General features: G+C 39.1%; 1 protein-coding gene across 1 annotated transcript in view; it reads right to left on the bottom strand.

Moving 5' to 3' along the window:
• Window positions 1-24,642, bottom strand: part of adarb2 (adenosine deaminase RNA specific B2 (inactive)) — a 158,419-nt gene that overhangs the window by 31,914 nt on the left and 101,863 nt on the right. The window contains exons 2-3 of the mRNA XM_026200840.1: window positions 20,616-20,702; window positions 19,071-19,996 (exon numbers count right to left, since the gene is read on the bottom strand). Coding sequence (XP_026056625.1) covers window positions 19,071-19,996; window positions 20,616-20,702 — 1,013 coding nt within the window. The remainder of the gene's footprint in view (window positions 1-19,070; window positions 19,997-20,615; window positions 20,703-24,642) is intronic.

Raw genomic sequence — 24,642 nt, 5'->3', positions numbered from 1 at the left:
GAAAACAAGCCCCAGCACTGACCATTTCAGGGAAATTAAGTGGCTTCTGTCTTTTGTTTGCTACCTGCCAACAGCACATTATGTGAGCTTTTACGTTTCAAAGACTTGTCTCAACATGAACCATTAATGGCAATCAAATCATTTGATTCCTTTTGAAGATATGCCACTATAATGAAGTCTTTTGCATACATCTGTATTCACAAATCTGAATGCGGAATAATGTCACACTGATTCGCAAAAAGGGAAAACTCTTGCAGGTAATGGACTGAAATTAGTTATCAAAGACAGGAATAAAATATTTAGGGCACTCAAAAAGGACTCTAATACCTTGAAAAAGAGGCCATGAAAAGGAAGTCAAAATCAAAAGCAGAAAAATTGCGATTTAGTCTCTGGCACATTGCTAGAGAATTTGTGCTGAATGTTAATCAGACAAAAAAAAACAAAAAAAAAAAACACCACCCCGGTTGTCAAATCAGAGAAAAACTGCAATCCAACTCCTTTCAGTTTGAAAGTTGTGGATCATGTGACCAGATAATAACATCTTGTGATGTGTGGTGGTTCTTTATGCTGTCTAGGAAAAAAATAGTAATAATAAAACACACAAATGACATGACACACACCTAAATATGTTCCTGCTATATTTAGCTTCAACCATGATGTTCTACCTCTTGTAACTAGTGATAATTTCTTTACTCAACCCGGGAGGTTGCTGTGCTTTGGTACTTAGAAGGAATTTCTATAAAATCAATGGCTCTAAGCATTGACTGCCAATAACGATGTCACACCTATCACTAGCTTGAAACTCACACTTTAGTTCTCCAAGCTTGGAAAAACAAACAAACAAAAATCAGCCAAAACCAGCCTATGCTGGCTGGCTGATCTACGCAGTTTTAACCTGGTCAAGCTCCCAGCCTGACTAGTCGACGAAGTGATCAAAACCCCTCTAAAACCAGCCTGCAAACTAACAACGACCAGGTTAAACTGGTTTCAGTTGGTGTTTCAGCAGGTTAAAGCAGCTGTTGAAACAAAACATATAGCTTCAAATTGGTCTTCATCAACAATAACTATATTAGTGTTCACAAGAGCAGATGATAAAGTCCTGTGTATTAAAAGCTCACGCTGAAGTTTTGTCGCCTTTCACTTAAAAGGCTGAAGCTCTTTAAAGGAGGATTCTGATTTGGCTGTCAATGTTTCTATCACTAATCAGCTGCAAAAAGAAAATAAAAAAATCAGAAAGAGATTTCAGTGATTTTGTTTCAGTATAGTTGTGTATATACTTTTTATCGTTATAGTTATCGTTATCGTTATCGACCTTGGTGTGAACAGGCCTTTAGGCTTAAGTGGAAGTTTAGTAATAATGATCAAAGTTATACTACAGATAAAGCAACAACTGCACAACATTTGAACAGTTTTCAATACAACTCTCTTTCCAAAACTCAAATTCCCAAGGTAATGTAGAATGTCAGTAGCACTGCTGCCGTCATCTCTCCTCAGATGTCAATATTGTGCAAGGAACACAAATGTCAACAGGGAAATTTTCTTGACTGATCCCTGGCCCAGAAGTCTATCCCTTGGGGGCTTCTTGCTGACAAAAGGGTCCTGGCAATGCATGACTTCCTCTGCAGGGAAAAGTGTTAGGACTATGCAGAAAATTCCACTGCCTGATCTTCAGACTCAGGTGAGGGTTGGGATTTAGCTATATAGTATACTATGAGAACCAGAAGAGTGCTCACTGTTTAGCGACCAACTTTACCCGCACAGAAACAGAGAAAAGTCTTGATGATCTTTGTTTTTTTTTGTTTTGTCTTTTACGAAGGTAAAAGCCCAAAATGTCATACTGAATGGTGATTTAAAATGCACAAAAGTGCATTGATTCAATGTGGACCAGTACACTGCAATGCATAACTAGTACATTGATATGCAGAGATAAATAGACAACAACAACAAAGTAATGAAGGAAAAATGAAGCAATTTTATATCATTATGAAATTAGCATTTATATCATTATGCTTTTATTGCACAGGCCATGTCAATAAATCTCAACATCCTTCAAACTCTGGATAACACTCCTGCAATTAATTGCTTCAATTGTATGACGCAAGCATCATATATTTCCTAGCAGTGCGGCTGTGACAACTCTGCGTTTTACAATCTCCAGCTTGAGAGAATCCAATCATACGACGGCGTGTGTGAGGGCCATCTCTCCAGAAACCTCCCCCCACGGCTTATCAGGGCCCAACAGAGAAGCAGTGCCTGCAAAGAAATAGGGCCATGTCTTCTATTTCTTTATAGTGGTATTTAACAATTCATTCAGGAAGTTTTAATAGTGTCTTTCCATGGCTATATCATCCTCCGCCCTGCTGCCCAGAGTGGGTTCTTTGAAAATCAATATCCGTTGGAAGTCTGCCGCAGAAGCTTTGGAAAATCTCAAAGTGGCTGGTACCTACAGTGCCCCACATTTCACTCCTGTTTGTTCTCCGTTACCCATGCTATTAAACTCTCTGTCTCGATCTCTGGCATTGGCTTTACAAGTAGTCCACACTTTCATTTCTGTTGGTGTTGTTTTACAGTTTGTTTTCCCTTCATTCTGCGCGAACAAAAATGGGAACCGAGGAAACTGCTGACGAAGCCCCCGCCCATCTAAAATGAACTGTGTGCAGCTTTGTGATGTCGCCTCAAACCGTGTCCAACCTTTTAGCGTGCAGAAGGTCCAGATGGCCCTGCAGCCTGCAAGACAGATTTTCAGCCGGCCACGCTTTCTGCTCTATCAGCGGGGAGCTGTCAGTCAGATCAGCCTGGCTGGGCCACCAGTGCTGTTAAAAACAGCATCTGTCTGTTGTAAGACTCCCAACACCCAAAACGAAATAGCAGGACCAGAGAGTTTTGATTTGGGTCCTTTAACGCTCTGGAGGAGAGTTGGGTCACCTAACCTGAGGGATGGACAATGCACCTGACCCCAATAGCCTACGGGAATCATGACATATTGCGGCCTGGAACAAATGACCTCCACCATCATGAAAGAGGTTATGGAAAAATAAGTTGACCTGGTAAAGCAATGGTCCGATTTTTTTAGCTTCTAAAATGAAATGTAAAATGAAAGCTAACTACTGTGAGAAGGGATTTCTATTAGACTTGAACAAAGAGGTCTACACATCAATATCAAAGCAGACGTGTCTGATTACTATGCTACAAGTTACGGTTTCTTCCAGCATCTCACATCACGGGCACTGCATTTTTAAGATGCTGTATCAAGTTAACTGTAATTCAACATAAAAATTTAAATATCCTTGTGTTACAATCTTTTATATTGTACATCGATTTCTGGGTGCCTTCTGGGTCACTTCATTATGAAAGTCCACTTTAGACATTTTACTAACTGTAAGTAACCTTGAAACAACATGACAACTAACTCATTAATTTGCAACTTCTGTACTTGTCTACTCTTGATAGAGCACTAGTAGACTTATAAGTTAGGGTTAATATAATAAGCTGACATCTACTTGCAAAGTTATGGGAACTCGTTATATTAGGGAACACTTTTCACTATTGTTGCTTATTAGAATGCAAATTACTAGCACATTGTCTGTTTATTAGTGCTTATAAAACACATACTAAATCCTTATTCTGCATGACCATATACTAGATCCCCTAATCCTATCCCATTTAACTACCTTACTATCTATAAGCAGCAAAATAGGAGTATTATGAGGGAAAATCTCAATTGTTAACAGTTACTTATACTCAATAGAATTGCTGGGGGAACGTCAAAATATTAGATAAAGCAGACAGTCTACTAATAGTCTAACAACTGTTAGATGACAAAGCTGCAAAGTTACTCCATAGTACTCATATTTAGTAGAATGTCTAAAGTGGACCATCAATAAAAATGAAAGTGTTACTGTTTGTTTGGTTGTTGTTTCGTTAAAGAAACTACCCAACCTGACTGGATGTGAAGACTGGGTTGGACAGAATTGGCATGATAACAGATTCAGTTACCAAATAAACACACTGACAACCAAACTAGCTGAAAAACTTTATTTCCCAGGCCATAACGCAGATGTGCACAAACAAACCTGCAGTGAGGATCATAATCATGCTACAGATGGACTCATCATGCACTTCTGCAGTCAAAAAAAAAACAGATGTTGTTCGGGAGTTGTACGTGTACAGTACGTGTGTGTGTGTGTGCACTTTCATGTGGGCAGTTAGGTTGCAGGGTTTGACGCCCAATAACTGTCCTGCTTCAGTGAGGCCATCTGATTGTACAGACCTGGCACACAGATACGAAAGCAGCTTTTAGGATCAGTTCAATCTGTGCCACAGACTATCATGGCACCATGGTGCTGTTGCCCTGCATGGGCTTAATTCTCTCTCCATGTGCACTCAACCTGGTATTATCTGTGCGCCAAGAGGTGCCACGCTACAATTCACTGATCCTTTGCCTGTACTCCTGACTTACTTTTAAAATCTATGAGACAACACTTTCTCAAAGTTCGGGCCGAATACAACAGTGTGCATGGCCTGGTTTCCAGAGTGGAAAACCTGGTTAAAAAAAACTGAAGCCCCAGTAGGAGGCAGCTTGTTTTAAAGGCTCAGCGTCAATCCCACCTGATTAACCCTTGTGTCAAGATAGAAAAGTATAGATAAGAGTGGAAATGGTTTAATAATGCCAGAGAGGGTGTAAAACACACATCAGGGCCTTTATACATAATGCATCAAATAAAGAGGACAGGGAAGAGGCTCCTTCAAAGGAATAACATGACCTGCCCCTCAGAATGAATTTGTGTGTTAGCTGGGGAGATTGAGACACAGAGGAGGTACGGGAAGATGAAGAGGAAAGATTGACGGAGAGAGGGAATGAGTGTGATGTTCTCTTAACGAGCACCTCTTGGGCCGACCCTCGTCTGACCGCAAGGGCTGTTCACGCATCGCTCATTAATCCACTCCTGATTGTGAAGAGCCCTGCTAACGGAAAGGCCATGGAAAACACTGCCATCATTACTCGTAAAACTGTGCAAATGCTACTGGCTAATACAGCTAACTCAACAAACAAATGACACAAAACAAGACCGTTATGAGCAAAGAGAGATAAATGATATCTGGAGAATGCTATATGTTAGCATTACTATTCATCAAAATGATGGCCGCTAAGCTCAAACAGAACCCCCTGGAAGTACAATATGTGCTAAGGAAGGTTTGGACAGTATTTACCACAGAAAAATAAACCATTGCATTGCAACAAAATGCATGTTATTGTTTATTTAGTACTGACCTGAATAAGATATTTAACATAGTCCACAAGAGAAAATAATAGTTTAATTTATTAAAAAAATGGCACCGTTCAAAAGTCTACATCCACTTGATTCTCAATACTGTGTTGTTACCTGAATGATCCACAGCTTTTATTTATTTTATTTTTATTTTTTAATCAGGAAAGAAAAAATACTTGGTGCTCAATGCTTTGAAGCATCGAATGAGTTGTGTCTGTTTAGGAAGAGGCATAAAACAGAACAGCATCCAAACAAATCATCCTACCAAAGAGAAAACATGCACTACTTCAAATATTGCCTCGACCTTTCATGTGCTACAGGAGATGAGACGCATTCAAACACCTTGTGAAGTAGCATTTTGCCGTCATCTTTGAGGCAGAACGTTCTGACCATCAACCAGAAACATCACAACTCCATCACTTCTGTTTCTCTTGAAGATACCAGCCAGAGCACTGTGCACCATCCCAGACATCACTTCAAACCCAGTCTGCTTCCTTTGAACAGACTCTCCCATATCTGCTGCCAAACCTGGTTACCAGCAAACCCTGCCTGAATCTCGGAGTTTGAGAGAGTAAAAATATATGATGTTTGTAATAGGATTTGACAATTTCAGCAATTACAGTTGCTGAGAAAGAAAAACAAAGTCATGCCGTTGTCCAACCCTTGGGTACAGCAAGAGCACCAAACCTTTTCATGCAGTGCCCTTTCTGTCATGGTCAAATAATCTGGACACTCCTGAGCGCTGATCCTAGCCCTGCAAAAAACCCTCCGGCAGGCCATATATCACTCGGTATTGATATAGTTCCACTACACTGCCACACCTGACATTTGATTCATAGCTTCAGGTGTTCTTTTTAAATTCTAAACAGTCAACAAGGAATCAAGAGAAAATGTCAAATGAGTGTTGCGCCGTGTTGGTGATTGGTAAAGCCAGTATGCCTCAAGTAAGTTATTTGGTTGGAATGTATTGATGTGTGAAGCAGATTTCTGTCTTTGTGAGCGCCTTTCTGGATCATAGTTACAGTCAGATACTTTTAAGAAAGATAATTTAATGCTGATATAGGTTCACTTTCAAGTTATTTGTTTTATACTATACACAATTAAAGTTAACAGGGTTGACGTAAGATTGTTCCCTACTGAGATTCTTCCTGAAAAAATGATTATAAACAAGTGCATAGCTGTTATAATTAAAATGCATACAGTTGTTGCTAATTTTGCATAGATGTATCCTTATGATGAAAAACAGACAAAAATGTTAAGAAAAAAAAAAATCTATATACACACCCAACTGAAATCTTGGATATTCATTGTTTTGCAGAAAACAAAAACCAGTCACTTTTCTTTTTACATGCAAAAATGTAGTCAACTAAAAAAAAAAAAAAAAAACCAACCTTGCTGTTTTTTTTTTATATGTGGGTGGTACACAGCCCTCAAAATAGCTTAATTCCGATAGTAGAAAGTTAGCATTGTTACATTAGCTATGTTTCCATCCAAAGTTGCGAATTAACTGTAATAATGCATAACACATGTGAATAAAACACAATATCCATCTATTATATTCTCAGAGAAGAGTCGTGAAAGACCGACCCATTTTATCAACAGATTCTGGATCAGGCATTTAACAATGACCAAAATAACATTTTAGATGCTGTGCAATGAAATCAGTCTACTGGTTAGTCCAGTTATCCGTCCCATTGCACAAAGTCATGTGACTTTTCATGTGCATTGAGGAATTAGTCCGTAAATGTTTCTATTATAGTTTATACTCATGATTTTTTACCGTATAGAAAATACGTTATATATGCACATTTATGTGCATCTTGGCTTTTCCATCTAGTGTTTTTTAATGCGATATCCAAAAATGCACATAAAAATAAATGGATGGAAACAAAGCTACAGTTTCTGGGTCCAGCAGCTGTATCAGATCCCAAAAGTAAAACACAAACAATACTAATATACACTCACGGTGTGCTGTAGTACTACTGAAAAATCATGACCTTAACCTCCATAGTGAAATCTTGGTTTGTCAGACAGTGGTTAATCTTTACTAAAACATTAAATTATTTCGGTCCAGGATACTGTGCACCTGGAGACTCTTAGCTTAAATGCATGCTTTAAATGAATAGACTGATGGGATAGTGATCTCACCTCAGTAGTGGTTTGAGCCCAGAATCAGTATTTGATATTTCGTGATTCAACAAGCAGATAACGAGATTCACCATTTATATACTGTGTTATATACTGTATACTAACATGACTCCAATAAAATTTTTAAACAGCACTACATCCCAGACCTGAATGAATGTGAACAGGAGGGCACAAACATTTGAAGAAACTGAAACGGGAGGCAGAAATGACTGTGTTCCCAGAGCACTGTATGCTTCCTTCACTTAATTACACTCCGTAGTCAAGACAGCCAGAATGTGTTGTATTAACACAACACAACATTCTCAGAAACCCCAGCCCATGAACTGATGCGTTCCGCATCGTGTACGCCATTTATTAAGTCTGCACATCAATCCGTGGCCTCTCACGACACAGATTTCCTTCATTAGTCCCTGGTTTGATCAGGCTGCCTTACACTTGGCGCAGCGACATGCTAAGTCAATTACAGTATCACTACTTCTCACCGTTTCTCTTCACGTGGATCACCAGGGACGTGTCATTGTTATGAGACATAACCTTTGCATCCGAATATGCACTTGTACAACATCTGCTTTGATTTACAGTCCTGTTCTGCAGTCCCAACGGCTCCACCTATGATTGGAGGGTGTTAGCTGATGTGTAAAGTTAACTGCCATGGTCAGACCTCACTAACCCACCCTCCAGCTCTAAGAAAGAGTTCTGCTGCTAAAGGATGTTTTACAATTCTGGTTAATGGCTGTGTGTGTGTGGGTATAGAGGAAGAACAGGGAATTCTTTAGCAGACAGTGTGTCAGCCTCCCAACTGTGCACTGACACTTATGACTGTCATTACGGGCACTGTAAAAAAAACACGAAAAGTCCTAATTTGACATGGCAGTCACGGAGGCATGCACAAGGATAGAGTCCATGTCAACTCACACCGAAATATCTTAATGGTCTTGTGAGCGAATTCATAAATTCACCAGCAGAGGGAGCTGAGAGGAGCTCTTGGAGAATCTGGTCTCCTTCAACTAAATGCACAACATTATTCATTTATCTGTCTGCATGGGGGTACGTACACTAGTGTGATCTCCATTAGCAGAGGTGAGGTTTGAGAATGTCAGTGTTGCATATAGTGAGCGACATGACAGTTCTTGGGAAGCTCTGCTTTAGAAATGGCAGGAAATGGAATTTCCCTGTTTGTGGTGGGGTGCTAACGCAAACCAGTTTACCACAAATGCCTGCACTGTACATGTCATGAAGCTGTTTGAAAGGCAAAAAGGGCTAAAAAGGGTTCAAAACAGCACTCTAAAGCAATCTGACTTTGTATTATAAATGTACTGATGGAATATTAAAACACAGATGACTGCACGTTGGTCTAAAAGCAGAATCGCGTTTTGGGCAAGTTCACTGTGGGTCATGGGTCTTTCCAAACCTGTGATTTACTTTCTTCTAAAGAAGAATCTGGTTGAAACGGTCAACAACTAAAACAACAACAACAACAACAACAAACTCTAGTCCATATAATTACTTTATACTATTATGTTCAAAGTGTAATGTGGGGGGGGTTTGGGTGCTACAAAGAAATAAATTAATGTTACTATTTGTTCTGCTTTCAAGCTAACTTTATAAACTAGTTTTAAATATATTTTTACTGGAAAACATTATTTCTTTTTTTTTTTAATTCAAAAGATGTACTTATGTAACGTCTTATTTTAGTTCCACATAAGAAAATCGCATGGATTTGGAACACCATGAGAGTAAGTGGAAATGAGTGATTTTCCATTTGAGTGGAACTATCCGTTACACATACTGTAAGATTCTTACAAAAGCTTCAAAAGTGAGTCACTGCACCACTGCAACTGCATGCCCAACTTCCTTTAACAATTAATGAATTCAAATTGGAAAGATGTTTTGTGAGTCATATCAGCCATGTTCTGAATATCACAATGTTCTCTCAAAGTGAGTGCAAGCATTCTTGGTCAGGAATGAATATTAAGCTCATAACAGCCATTTCATCTTGAATTACCAATTGGTATTCAAAGACGAGCACTTCCTGTGCCTCAGGAAATGACATAATGTGAAAGGTTGAAAGGTGACCCACTAATCGTCCCGTTTTTGCATCCTTTCTGACATCTTTGATATGCTGCTCATGTCACTTTGTAGTAGATAGATGGCAAACCCAACTAAAAATACAACTGAATGAGGTCAAAGGCTCTAATGGGACCTGAATTCAGCAGCAAGTTAATGCACAATCATTTGCATCTGTTCTGAATACAGTGCGACAGCCAGCCGCCTGGCACAGTGGCACCGCAGAACGAAAACTAAAAAGAAAAAAACAATCATTTACGAGCCCAAGACTTGTGCAATTTTTCGTGCTCTGTTGAGAAACAAAGTGTGAAATATCAACAAGCTGCAAAAAACACAATAAGGAGCCAAAAACACAAGCAGAATGAAACAAAAATTAGAAAGCACGTGAGTATGTTGCTGAGGTATGACCCGGCAGGCTGAGAGGACATTCTGCATGCAAGGAGCGCCCATGCCCCGCAACCAATCTGACGCCTAATTAATCCTGAAGGTCTTTTAGTCCCCCAACCTCCATCTCTCGTCCTGTCTTTAGGTCCATTTCTTTACCTGCTCATTACTCATATGTCCAGATCAGTTTCAGCCTGTACATAAACAGCACTCACGCTCGCAGTGCCAGGCTAAAGCCTGAAGGCATGCGTGTGTGTTTCTAATAAAATACAAGGCATGTGTGAAGTCATTTGTTTTAATGTGATCCTTCTTACAGTTAATAAATGCATATCTCATGCATGTACATATGGATGGGTGCATGGATTTTCCACTGTCCATGCTGCTATTTGTGACTTTCTGTTGTGTGTGGAATGAGATTTCATTAATGAGACCAAAGGTTCGCTTACATTGGTCAAATCTGCATGGGAAACTTTTTGCCTCATGTGAAACAATGATCACACATATTTTAATTTAATTATTGAATTTTCTCGTGAAATTTTGTCAAAATATGGCATATTTGTTAAACCTGAGTCTATACCACTCATGACTTATCTTTGATATAAAATATGCCCCTCCCCCCTTCATTCCTAACATCACCACTTAAAGAAATGGTTCACCCAAAAATTAAAATTGTCACATTTTTTTTTAAATCTGTCCCTTACGGATAAAACCACAAGAACACAATCACATAAAATATATGAAACGCATGTGAAATCTGGTTTTGGAAAATTTTCATGGTGTACATGTGGGAAACCCATGTGCTTAGATATGAAGACATGTTTCACATATTTCACATGTGATAAACACACACAAAAAAAAACAAAACAATAAACATATCAAAATAAAAATATATTTTATTTTCCAGAGAAGTAAGTCATACAGCGATGTGAGGGTGAGTAATTGATAGAATATTTGATATTTTTTGGTTTCTTTTAAGGTGAGCTGTCCCTTTAACCTAAGAATAACTAATCTATTGCCTCTCGTTGCTTAAGGCTTTAAATGTGAGAGAATATATTGTTTTTGCTAAATATTACAAAGTCAGTTTTGCTAAAAACAAAAAGGCTTCAGGTTTCTGAGGGGGTTGATTTCTCACGGGACAGTTGGAGAGATAAGAATCCAGTCTTTGTGGAGGCTTAGCATTTAATGCCTAGCGATGTGTGTGGTGCAAATGGATAGGGCAACTAGATGTAGCCTACATGCACATACACAGTCTAACTAGGCATAAGGTCAAGTAAAAGGCCACGTGTGTTTAGATAGGTTCCTCTGGCCTGTACTTTTCCACCTGGTTCAGTGAGATAAACTCCCCACACACACACACTCGGGCACTGTCTGTGATTTATCGGAGCCTGTCTGCTAGCTGAGTGTCTATGGCGCAGTAATGAACTTGATTATGCTTTTAATGAAGTGTGAGCATCTCATTGGGAGGGTGATTATGAGCATGCGCACTGATCACAGGAGACCATCAGGTGCGAGAGATGATGAGTGTTTGTGGGCGTGAGTGTGTGTTTAAGACTGCCATCAATCCGGATGATTACAGGGGAAGAGCAAGGCAGTCAGGCAGTCAGAATTCAAGCTCCGCAACAGACCTACAGAATCAGGGCTTTTCCATGTGCCACTGGGATCAAATCATATCTTTCAACACTACTTAAACATCACATTTACATTTTATTTCAAAATAATAATAATAACGCCACAATGTATAAAATAATTGTGATTTTTAACAGTAAAAGACTAAAAAGGCTACAGTAAAAACCTGTTAACTGGTTAGCAGTAAGTTTACATACTATATTCAGTGAACAAATGTAATTACATTTAATGTGATTTCACAGTAAAATACCGTTAAACGTTTCTTTTTAGTTTCTTATCAGTTGTGTACACTAGTGTTTAATCTTACATCTAATGTTGTTACATTCATGTTTGCTGCATTTCAGTACTGTGTGTCACCATGATGGGGTTTAATGTTTGTACGAATGACACTGTGCACCTTCTATATACAAGTATTGCCCTCCTCAGCTTGTAGAAAATATGTTTGTGATGAGCTTTGGTTCATCATGTGACTTTCTCATCACCAGCAGTTTTTGGTGGTTATCAGTGCATTACAATGGCTCAAAACAGATATTAGTAAATCAGTTAATGAAACACAGTATTTAATTACTCCGACCCCACCCTTTAGCAATCCCCTTATTATGACTCACTTAACACTTCACTGCAAGCAGCAATTATTTAAGTCTGTAAAACCTAAAATGTTGCTACCATATTTTTTCATGGTGAAGTTCTGGCAACCACAGCCAGTATGTTACCATAAATGCCACACATTTTATATATATATATATACATATACAGTGTACTCTTTTGAACTTTCTATATAAAATAATCCTGAAAAAATGCATCATGGTTTCCTACGGATCTGTTTTCAACTTATAAGTAACATTCAAAATCGGAATTTTAAAATTATTTCTGAAGGATCATGTGACACTGAAGACTGGATTTATGATGCTGAAAATACAGCTTTACATCACATGATTAAATATTACATGAAAATAAATGCAAGTAGAAAATAATTTTTTAAATTTTAATAATATTTCACAGAACGACTACTACTGTCCTATTTTGACAGAATGGGAAAGTAGTAGAACAACAGCTTCAAGCCTCTAGTAAATTAGCTCCAATCATTGACATTTTAATTATTATATTAATTAATTATATTAATTTAGTGATTATATGACGTTATACACCATTTTGCTGTTTGCAAATAGTGGTGTTTTTTGTCGGCGGGGCCTATCTGGTGACAGAAAATGACTTTAAATGATTGTAAAAGTAGCAGTCTTTGGAAGCCATGGCATGCATATATATATAGTAAACTGTAGTGTATATTTAAAATGTTTTACTTTATTCTTAGATAGATACAATTCTGATAAGATGTAATGATTCCTGACATCTAGCTTTTTCCTCTCAGAATTGAAAAACTCACTATTGTTGAGTTAAATCAGGTTCTAAAGTCCGAACTAGGAGATATAAATTTGCATTGGTGAGGAAAAAAAGTCAGAATTGTGAGATTAAATAAGTTTATTTTATGTAAAATGTTAATAGTAACTGTAGGGCTATTACAATACTTCCCCTATGAACTCCATATTTGTGTATTATGTAGACCCGTTGTTTAAATCAAATGTATGCTTTAAAAGTAGAGTAATCATATTAGTTTTCATCCATAATCTGTCTGTTTAAACATCTACGTTTTGCTTCAAAACTGCATCTTTGACGACAGTATTCTATAAAAATGATTTTCATTCCAATTCCAAAAAATCCAAAGGCCTGCAAAATGTAGGACACAGCTGAATACTTTTTTGATACTTAAAATTTGTTTATAACTAAAAACACCGGAATTCACATCATCAACCAAAATCATCATATTAAAGGCCAATTAACAGTTTGCTGACAGATGCAGACAAATGGCATCCGTTTTGTCTTTATGTGTTTGAAATACCTATTGTTAATTCAATGTCATTTAACAGTGTATCATATATTTGATTGTTCTTGCCACAAAAACTGAAGAAAACCTCTTATGCTTTAAAGTCATGGGATTGCACTGCAGCTTGTGTGTGTTTGTGCTGAAATAATAGAAAAGATTTTTATAGGTCATACTTTGCATAGGGATGAGACAGTTCCTGATAATGATAACCTTTTGGGTGTAAAGTGCTCCTATTATATTTCAAAACGTTATCATTGAAAGACAAGCTAAGAGGAAATTGCACTTAAAGCTGGCATGATTTTTACCAAGCCATTTTAATGTAGACATCTGCAGGTGGTTTCACTGTAGACTGTAAACACTACAGCTAAACATTGCTCTGTTTGTTTGAGCAGCTCGCCAATCACTCCTCAAATAATGCACAGAAGTAATAGTCAAATTTGTAAAAATAAAATCGATTAAGGAATAATTGACAATGGATTAATGCACACATGAGGTTGTAATGTGGCCGTGATGCAAGCATCCAGTGAATTCAAATTGACACTTCAATCCTACAAGGCCTCGGAAGCTGAATGGGTGCTTTATTCAAAAAGCTTAGAAAAGAAAACTGTGAGCTAGACTTTTGACTTGTTGATGCTTTAATACATTTGACTTACTGCAAAAACCTCCTCATTGTTATTGTTAGCTATCAGGCTGAGCTAATGTTGATGAAATTAATCAACAGCTAATGACAATGACCTTATGTGATAGATTTAAATAATACTCTTTATATTCTTTATTAACAATATTACAAAAAATAAACAGTGCCTGTGATGTGGAGATCCTTTAGTAGGTGCTTATAATGTTCATCAATTATGCTCATAATGTCTGTTTCACACTTTGCAATCTGTATTCTCTCTAGCTCTCTTACCATCCTGCCATCTCTAATTTTTTGTGGCAGTCTTAATTAATGATTTTTGCTTCATGGCTGCTGGAGGGTTGTTTATATCTGGAGTGATTAAGTCAGAGGGTTAAAAACAGAGAAAGAGAGAGAGCGAGAGAGAAGGAAAGAGAGAGAAAGAGGGACAAAATAATCACCAAATGGCAGGCTGGTGCAAGGTCACCTTCACGTGTATGAAAACGGTCTTAATTCACTCTGCTGGGGAAATTACCATGCTAGATTAGTCAAAGTCCATGCATACTTACTGCATCCATATATCAAAAATGTGGCATAATTCACTGAAGCAGAAAGCGAGACACCTACATGTCGTCGTTCTCAATAAGAGAACCCAAAGGACTGAGAAACCTACCAGACAAAATCATAACACCATGCATCCTCTTCGGTTTAGGTGTTATTGTTCTGTATATGATTGTTTCTGGTGCATAGTAATGCAATAAAACAGAAAAGCAAATTAGCTACTGTAATGACGATAGTTTTTATTGTCTCATTTTCCATGCTAAATACCTGCCAGTGACGTTGAGCACATTATTAAGTAAATTGAACCCAACCATCTCAGTTTCTTCATATTTGCCTCCGAATTATTTTCCTTTCTTATTTCCTTGCAAAACTTCACTTCTCTCTACCATTCCACCATTGCTTTCACATTTCTGCTCTTTAAAAAGGTAACATTCCTGCCCAACACTACCAATCATACCTGATCTCTCCTTCTCTGACCCTGCCTTTTAATACTCTTTATGACTCCTCCTTTTAACATCCCCTCATTTGCTGACCCTCACTTTGACCCCACCCTTTAACCCTTACCTTATTATGACCCTACACTTATCACTTCACTGCAAGCAGCAAATCTCAAAGAGTTGATCCCAGTCTTTAACACTGCTGAACTCCATTTTCCACTTTGCTCAATCGGTCTCCACCCTTTAACAATCCCTCATTCTGAACCCGCCCATTAGCAATTAGCATTGCCTTGTCAAGCGCAAGGTTGGGGGTTCTTCATTTCATTTTAACCCTTTTTAACACCCTTTTTTTCTTCATTCTGCCCTTATACTGCCCCTCATTCTGACCTCCACCCCTGAACAAGTCCCTCACCCCTTCCCATTACCCTAATTTCCACCTATTTTTAAGCATGCAAGTATGGTCAAAAAATATTTTTTAATAAAAATAAAAAAAAATAATTAAACAATGTAGGATGGTTTTGAAGTTGGAGGAGAGAAGTGTTTTTAGACATACCCTGTGTTAAACCGTTGTACACAGAGGATGCATGCACATCACAGAGCAAAACAAGATGATCAAAAAGCATATGATTGTAAAAGAATTAAAGATCGTTTCGTTAAAGTTGCGACTGATAAATTCAAAGTGGGGTAATTCTTTTAAAAACGGTTGCCGACATGTACTCTGAAGCCTACTGTAGCATGCAGCATATAAATTTAGTTATGCGTATTGTGTTCGCTCCGAGCAGCTTGTAGGTCTCTCTCTAACAGAAATATCTGTTCACTCACAATTGTCTAGAAATGTATGAATGAATAACAAATGTTTGTCGTTGTTATTACTTGTAGTTCTGATAAAGAATAGAGCAATACATTGGTGTACAAACTGCAGTGCTTGATCAATACGTTTCTGCATTGGACTAACGTATATGTCATGGCTGTTTGGGTGTTTACTAATAGTTTACCACCGAGTAAAGTTGATGGGCATTCTGTTATTGACCTGCCCTGCACACAGTAGACCAATCATGACAGACTTCAGAATCAGTCAGGCGAAGGAGGGGTTTGGCAAAACTAAACATTAAACGAATAGTTTGGTAGTAATTGACCAAAACAGGGAAAAAATAAAATGCATATTTTAAGACAATTCATGCATGTTTTTGCATGTATGTCAACCTGTTGTTGGGGACTCCCAAAAACAGAATATGAACCTTTTATTACCCATAATAGGAGCACTTTAAATATCTGCTGCAACTGGAAGTCCTACCATCTCACCTCACTCATGATTAGGCAGTGATTGATATTTAGCAGCATGCTGAGGTAAATTCTTCAGTCAAATACGCTGTGCTCCAAGGTTAACAATACTGGTGGCACGGTCAGAACCTGTAGTGGCACCAGCGTCACCCTCTGCTCAGACTCTGATTTCTGCTGCCTTAGCAGGGTCTGTGCGTTGACTTGGCAACGCTGCAGATATTTGTGACTTCACTGAGAGATTAAGTGGCCAATCAACCTAACCATGCACTGCAATCATTCTACCTTATAATGTGGGCAGACTTCTGATGCCAAATCAGTTTGCCCTGCATTTATACTTCTGAAATCAAAGGAATAGTGATGAAAATGTGAAGCATGCAGACATGCAGGGCATGGTTTAGCAAATTTCCTATGCGTCCTTTTAGCTGGGAATGAAGTTAGGAAAGCACTGGAGGGACTGTGATCCCATGATTGATGGATATTTTTGGGGTGACTTAAGTCTTGTTTCGTACCTGGATCTCATATTACTGCTTCAATGTTATATTGACTTTCTCAGAGCATGCAGGTAAATCCCTGCAGGGAGTGTGTGTGTGTGTGTGTGTGCATGTGTGTGAGTGTCATTATTTAGAGATGTGAAGAGGCATAGGGATGTGGGCAACAAGGCATGCAGCCTGGATGACGGTTCAATTTTTCATTTAAGAGGTGGTGGAGAAGGGTAGCCTGCAAGTTATTGTTCATATTTGCCTGGGGCATCACATTGCTATGGTCGGATCTTATAAGGAATATTCCATCTGTGCCAGAAATGCCTTCCAACCAGTCCTTCGGAGCCTCCCTGTCCTTCTTTTCCACTCCAAAGGTGACCCTTATCTCAAATCACTCTTTCTATATATCTTTTTTTCTTTATATTGATTTTGAGGTGATATGCTATTGTCAGATTTACTCTTAAATTTAATAACATTTGCAAATATTATTAATCAAGCAACATTTTTTCTTTAAAATTAAACATTGAAAGAAATACCAAAATATTCTGTTACATTAAGTGTTAAAAATGTGGATTACATTTTCTGAAGCAAAAATGATATTTCGTTATAGAAAAGCTGCAGGTACTAGTTGCTGCAATGAATGTTGTTAAAGGAAGTTGCTTCAGAAAGAGAGAGAAAAACCTTGGGTCTTGAGAGCAGTGTGACAGCGGCAGAGCTGGCAGCGGTTGCTATCAGCAGGGCCCTGCGGCACAGGAAGACACCCTACAGGCAGTGGTTTGAGCGCCATCCAACCCTCAGATCTCCAGACTACTGAGAAATCGTCATACAAGCTCAAACACACATGCACAAACGCTCGTTCCACCGGCTGCTGGATGATTTTGTGATGGAAAGGAAGGAACATTTCTAATTACACATGCATGTTTCGGTCATCATTTCTAAGAGACTCTATAGCCAATGCCATAGTCTGACTTTCAAGAATTTCCACAAGGAAGTGCATTTCTGGAACTAAACTAGTGAGGCAAATCCTCTTATAAATCCTTTTAAAGAGCGTGGCGAGCAGGAGAAAAGAGAAGTTTCTCTCCGGCAAACATGTGCAGGTTGTTTGGCTGCTGTAGTAGGAGAGGAAAGACAACATTCTCCCTGTCGGCTCTGTGCAGGAAGGGGATGAATACTAATACAACACAAGAAACACACATAGGAGAGCTGATGCAGACATGCACACATATACATGTGCATACTTGGAGAGAAAAAGTCACAAACACCACATAATATACTGATTAACCATATAGATCTGTTGGTTATTCTTAAAAACTCCATTAATTAATCATGGTAAAATTCTTGTAATGCGAGGTCATGAGTGGATTATTGCTTTTCGAAAATGGAAGCAATGTTCCATAATTAATTTATTTATAAGAATGATAAACAATTCTTCCAATAAGTAATACAATTAACCAAACTATAGACTGTGTATGTACTGTATGGTAATCAACATAGAAACTTGTTGCAATTAAAACAATGTAATTAACTACAATATCACATAATCCAATTGAAAATTACTATTGATTGACATCACTATATGTTGATTAAATGTTGACTCTGTGTGGACACACAAGGGATCAAAAATACATTTTAGTTCTCTAAGAAAAAAAAAACATTATTTCCCTAGTCTGATTGCTATTTACATATTTGACTAAATAACAGAAGAATGGGTCTGAGGATTGTTTGTCGATTTGCTCTGTGCTTTTTTCAATCTCCTTTGGGCAACAGATTGAATTAATGTTTATAGACACTGCCATGTCATACATGAGGAAACTAGAGATTGTGCAAAATAACAATACTTTTGCAATTTAGTTCTATAAACACATGGAAAGTAAAAAAAAAAAATAAATAAAAAAAACCTCATTTGCTGGTGCATCGGCTTTGTCTCTGGAGTCAGAGGTTTCCAAATGATAATTTGCCTCATTTACATCCTTTTTCCATCTGAATAGATCTGTGAATAGATTATGTTTACCTCTGGCCCTTTTGCTTTCCTAAGTACACACACATGTGTGTGTTTATACTAGATATGCCGTCCTGTCCTGCCCAAAGTAAATGTTAAATCCGTGTGCTAACATAAAATGCTTCCACCTTTTGCTCTGCGTTATAGCCTAACCTCTCCCCTATAATCCATCTGTACTGTCCCATGCCTCCCCAAACATTATCTCCTCCCTCTTAATTAAGTCTTGGCAGGCTGTTCTGTATCCCAGTATTCCTGCTGCTTTGGTTATTAAGGCCCGCCGTATGGAACGAGTGGCCTGCCAGCGACTGGACTGGCACACTCACCTGGGGCAAATGAGGGCATTTGATCCTACTGGGCCGGTGTCCCGCTCTCGCCTCAGGTGCCAGCATGAAGTTGAAGAGCGCCTGCAGGGCACACAAAGCCGCCTGCCTCTTTGCCTGCTTCTTACTGCGACCTGAGCCCTCGAATATCCTGCCGTCCACTCTAACAGCCATGACGAAGCTGCGGTGTGCCCGTTTGCCCTGAACCCGCTCTGACAGGCAGGCGTATCTTAGACCGGGCCGCAGGTCATTGAGCAGGACAACCGGGCTGGGCTGGGTAGTGGGACCTGGAGGTGGGGGAAGACAGGGATCTCCTTGCCTCGCCTGCACCACCATCAAGTCCAATGTGTGGCGCAAACGGAGGGCGCTAGACAGCAACTCGCTCTCGGCAGAGCGGCAGCCATCAGGCTCGAAGCCTTTGAACAGCGTGTCTGGGAAGTCGGCCTGGTCCGAGGTGAAGTCAGCCGTGGGGTTGTTCAGTCCGCCCATGGCCAAGTGAGCTTGCGAGGCATTGGGAAACTGGATGAAGGACTTCAGGGCCATCTCAGCTGCCTTCATCTTAGCCTTTTTCTTTGTAGGGCCTGTGCCCTCAAATGTGAGTCCGTTGACTTCCACGGCGATGGAAAAGAGAGGTGCGTGCACTGGTCCTGTCTGAGAGACCATCCGATACTGTAGACCTGGTCTCAGCTCGTTCAGCTGGACCAGAGCGTTCTTTGGTGCATCGGACCATGCCAGTTTCTTGCAGTACAGACGCAATTTGCGCAAATGTCCATTATTGTCCTCCTCCAAAGGTCGCTTTCTCTTGAGGCCAGATGCCCCATCCCTGGGTGCATCGGACAGGAAGAGGGTTTGGCAGTCCGATGAAACAATAGCGCAATCTTCCAAATTTCCTGTGTTACGGTTCTCCTTGACCTCAGCACTGCTGGTGCCTAGGTTGGAAGAATAAATTACATGTTATGATCAAGGCTCTCAATGAGTGTTATCTTCTTCACCATTCTACTCATAATCTCACATGATCTGATAAAAGTCATATACAAGTTGATATTACAAACTGCCATTACCATCCCCAAAGCAAGAGTTCCATATGAGAAAAGCCTCCTCAACTTAACTGTTGCAAAAACCCAAAGACAAATCCTCTAAAATGGGGCATTATCTGGCAAATCGCTCCATAATCCCACAAAATTGGCTTGGAGTCTAAACTTGAAGTGGGTACAAACGTCTCCCCCATATACAATGCAAAGGAGACGCTCTTTTGTAATGCAGGAGAGCAGACGGTTATGAGATTTCAGTGTGTGGAAGTTTGATCACACATTAAAGCCTCTATTTCACACCCCAACTGTGTTGTGATGGAACCAAAGGAAATTCATCTGTGAAAATAAACTTCAACACATGGATGCAAGCCTAAATTGTGAGAAAGGACCAAAATGTTGTTTTTGTTGTGCTGCCTTTCTCCAACTCTTCTAGCATACTGTATACTGTATATGTTCAAATCTAATTTAATGTTTTAATTTAATGAAAGGGTCTGTGTCAGTGATTATGCATACTTACTCAACGTGTCCTCATCTTCTGTGCAATTGGCTGCTGGGCTTATGTACTTGTAAGGGGCGATCAGTGTAGTCAACATGTTCATTTTCTCTGAAAGGTAAAAAGGAAAAGAATGTTTGTGTTAATACATCACATACTATGATTTGTAAAACATACTTTTTCTTACAAAGTTATAAATAAAAAGAATGGAGTGATTTTTCAGCCTGAAATACATTTTGTGGCAATCAAATGAAAACACTATGTACAATGGGATTACACAGTTGCAATGCCTCAGTGTTTGCATACTTATATAGATTATGCTCTTGGTTTTAACGGTGGTGGAAACGGAGTTTCTGGTTGAGTTGCTGAGAAACCACAGTGTTCACAGCCCTTGTTTCCCTCTATAACCATGTGAGTGTGTGTGTTGTTAACACTGCAGGTTCCTATTAGGGTCTCTGCTGGGCTCAACCCAGACTGTGGGGAATTGACAAAGCTGCCTGGACTCATAATTACATCCCACCTTTCTCAGCATCTCCTAATGATCAATAATTTTAATAGGCAGACAAAAAAAAGAAGCAGAGGTTTTATGTGTGTATAGAAGAGAGACACTGGGTGAACAAAGAAGTGAAATGTGTGTACTCGCATAGGCTATATAAAATGTAATGATTCAGAACAGGACAAGTGGTTTTTCTAATTCTGACTACTTCAGACAGGATAATAACTTATGCAAATTCTGATTAAACCTTTTTGCATTCTGTCCCAGTATGAGATCTTAAACTCCAATAACAATGGCCCTTCAAAAATAACCTTTTGAATGCAAGTACATTGATTATTTTAAACAAACCATGCTAAAAGTTTTACTTCTATCAATAAACTTTAATCAAAAAAAAAAAAAAAAAGAATATCACTGAAAATATCAATTGATCACACATTTCTCTTTTGTTTAAAAAAGTTTACATCAGTAGTATCCTATATGTCCTGTGTGTGCATGTCTGTCTGTCTCTATTTATATGGGCCCCTAGAGGCCCCCAGATTATTGTAGAAACATGGGTGTGGAGTCATTTGACACAGTGTAGTGTACTGGAGTTCCCCTTTCTAGGCACCAGAAAATGATAGAATAATAGGGGTGCATAATTTTGACAAAGGGTAGTGTACAGAGATCCTGCATAGGGCCCCAGTCATATCTAGAAATCTGCTAATTTATAGAAACATTGGAGTAAGCCGTTTTGACCTGGGGTATTGTAAAAAGGGACCCCAGACCTAGTTAAGCACCAGAATGTTATAGAGTGGTTCATTTTCACTGAGGGTAGTGAACAGAGACTCTGCATGGGGACCCATAGACATCTGACCTATCTAGGCATTATAAAATTATAGAAACATCAGGGCTAGTCATTTTGACTGAGGGTAGTAAACAGAGACTCTGCATTGGGACCCATATGTAGACAACTGGTTTTTGAAGAAACATGGGAGTGAACTCTTTTGACCGGTGGTAGTGTACAGAGGCACTTTGGGGCTCCAGATCTATCTTGGCACCTGATTTATGTAGAAACATGGCAGTGAGCTCTTTTGACCCCAGGAGGTGCACAGAGGTACTTGATGGCCCCAAGTACCAGAAACATTGGGGTAGGTCATTCTGACTGAGGATGGTATACAGAGATCCTGCCATATCTGCCATGATTTTTGTAGAAACATTTAAGTCATCTATTTTGACTCAGGACAGTGTATAGTGGCAACTGGGTGGCCCAGATGTATCTATTACCAGAATATTATAGAAATTTGGGAATTAGTCAAGGCAGTGTACACAAATCATGTTTGGGGCCTCAAAGGCCCCTCGAGGACAAATCTAGGCATCTGATTATCACCTGAATAGGGGATGAGCCCTTTCGACTCAGAACAGCCTGAGGAGGCCCCTAGGGGCCCTAATCATACCTAGATTGCAGACAATCTGAGAGACATGGGAAAACATGGAACTCAGTATGTCACTTATTTTTTCCGAAAATCTACTTTATCATCATTTTGTGGCCAGGGTTTCAATCACTTAAGTGAATCTGTTTGCAAACGGTCATGAAAGGTTTGCTGTCATCTCCACATTATAGCAGAGAAACAAAAAACATTCCCCCACTTACTGCAAGTAGAATGAAGTGAAGCCACTTAAATGATAGAGAGTGCAGTTTTGTAATAGCAACAAGATGCAATACAATAAGACAAAAAGGTCAATACAGTAACGTCCACCAAGAATCATCACGTGAGTGTCTAAGGCACGTGTCGGACACTACTGCCCCCAGTGACTGGCAATAACACAATCTATTAAAGTCTCACCTATCAGCCAGCCACATGAAATCCCTCTTGCTTGACTGAAACGTGACCAAGCCCTGGCAGCAGGGAATTTTGACAAGTCGTAATGTGTTGAGTGTGATAAGGAGCAGGAATCCAATTATTTTGCTTTCCCAAGCAGTGGTCAAGAGATTCTCTCTCCCTCCCATCAGAAGTGTGGAGGATTTATAGGTCACATATAGCACAACCAAAGTGCTGAATGTCAGCACATAGCAGGGAAGATACGGTAGCGGCATTGTACGCTTCCTGTGTGTCACTTCCTGAATGATGGCTGAGGAGAACAGGGCATGAATAAGTGATGGGAGGTGTTATCACTGTCATCAACCAATCACAAAAGTGCTGAGACAGACTCTCATACTCGGAGCGATGATGTGGAGGTCTCTCGAAGTTCAGCGGTATCTAACGAGCACAGAGCTTTGCCTTCACTACAGAGCCATTGAAGGTTACACAGATGTGATGACACCAAGAATCAAAGGGAGCATACAGGAAATTAAATGTGAAGTCTGTTCATCTCACAAATGAGAACGAGAGTACAGTGTACAGCTCAGTAAAGTACTTCATTTGGCAAACTATACATCTACTATACATGGTATGGGTCAATGACATGGTGTCAGTTTAAATTCTAATTTCAGTTACACATTAAAAGAGTTGAAATATACAGTATACACACTTTTTGAAGGGTTCTGAAAATAAAAAACAAACACGCCTATAGATCAACAACAGAAACAGAAGACAACAGACACAATCGCTGGAATCATGCTCAGTCAGCTGTCACCGCTGGATGTTTTGTCATGTCACCCTCAAGCACTTTGACTCGCCTGTCTGTGAAGCCAAACAATATGAGCAACTAGCTGGAGCTCTTAAAACCAATCCATTACTGCTGCCATGTTGAGGAAGGACGAATCATTCTTCTCTCTGAACTACCGCTGGCAAGATTTCAGGAGTCGAAATATCACCATTCTTACTACCAATTTCAAGACCGGAGAAAAAACTAGTATGTTATTCAAGATACTCGTACAAAGTTAAATATTAATATATGCAATACCAGTGAAAAGCTTGGATGTTAAAAAAATAATAATAATAATAAAGAAGACCAAGACTGCGTTTATTTGATGAAAATTATAGCACAAACAGTTATAGTGACATTTTTATTCTTCTGAAATAATTGTAATATTTATTAATGTCATTTAAATATTATCGATGTTGTTGTTTTTTATTGATTAATTTATAATTATTACTTTTTTTTTTACTGTTATACACTACCATTCACAAGTTTTGGTTTAGAAATGTTTTAATAACTAAGCACCAGTAATAATTATTGATAATTAAGAACCATCATATTACAAGGATCTTGTGACAATAAAAACTGGACTGATGCTGTGATGACTTGACTTAACTATCTTACAGTAGTCTATATATTAACATATTATACCATGATATATAACAATCAATATAACGTAGCTCTCTAGTATTTCTCGACTTGTAATTCTTTAGCACTGTCTTGGTACCAAAGTACTTTTGACATCGTTCCTATGAACTAAAGAAAACGGCAAATGTCTGGTCAAAACCAGAAGCCTGGCAGACTGCCATGTTGTCAGGAGACAGAGAAAAAGAGAGAAACGGTGTAAATTCAGAAGACGAGAGGGGCTTTGGTGCACCCTCCGCGGCTATCAGGAGCGAGCAGAGGTAATGAGCCAATCACATCTTCCCATGGCCC

Source organism: Carassius auratus, chromosome 24, assembly GCF_003368295.1.
Source record: "Carassius auratus strain Wakin chromosome 24, ASM336829v1, whole genome shotgun sequence".
NCBI lineage: Eukaryota > Metazoa > Chordata > Actinopteri > Cypriniformes > Cyprinidae > Carassius > Carassius auratus.
The sequence above is the reverse complement of the archived record's forward strand: the minus strand, read 5'-3'. Positions and strand labels throughout refer to the sequence as shown.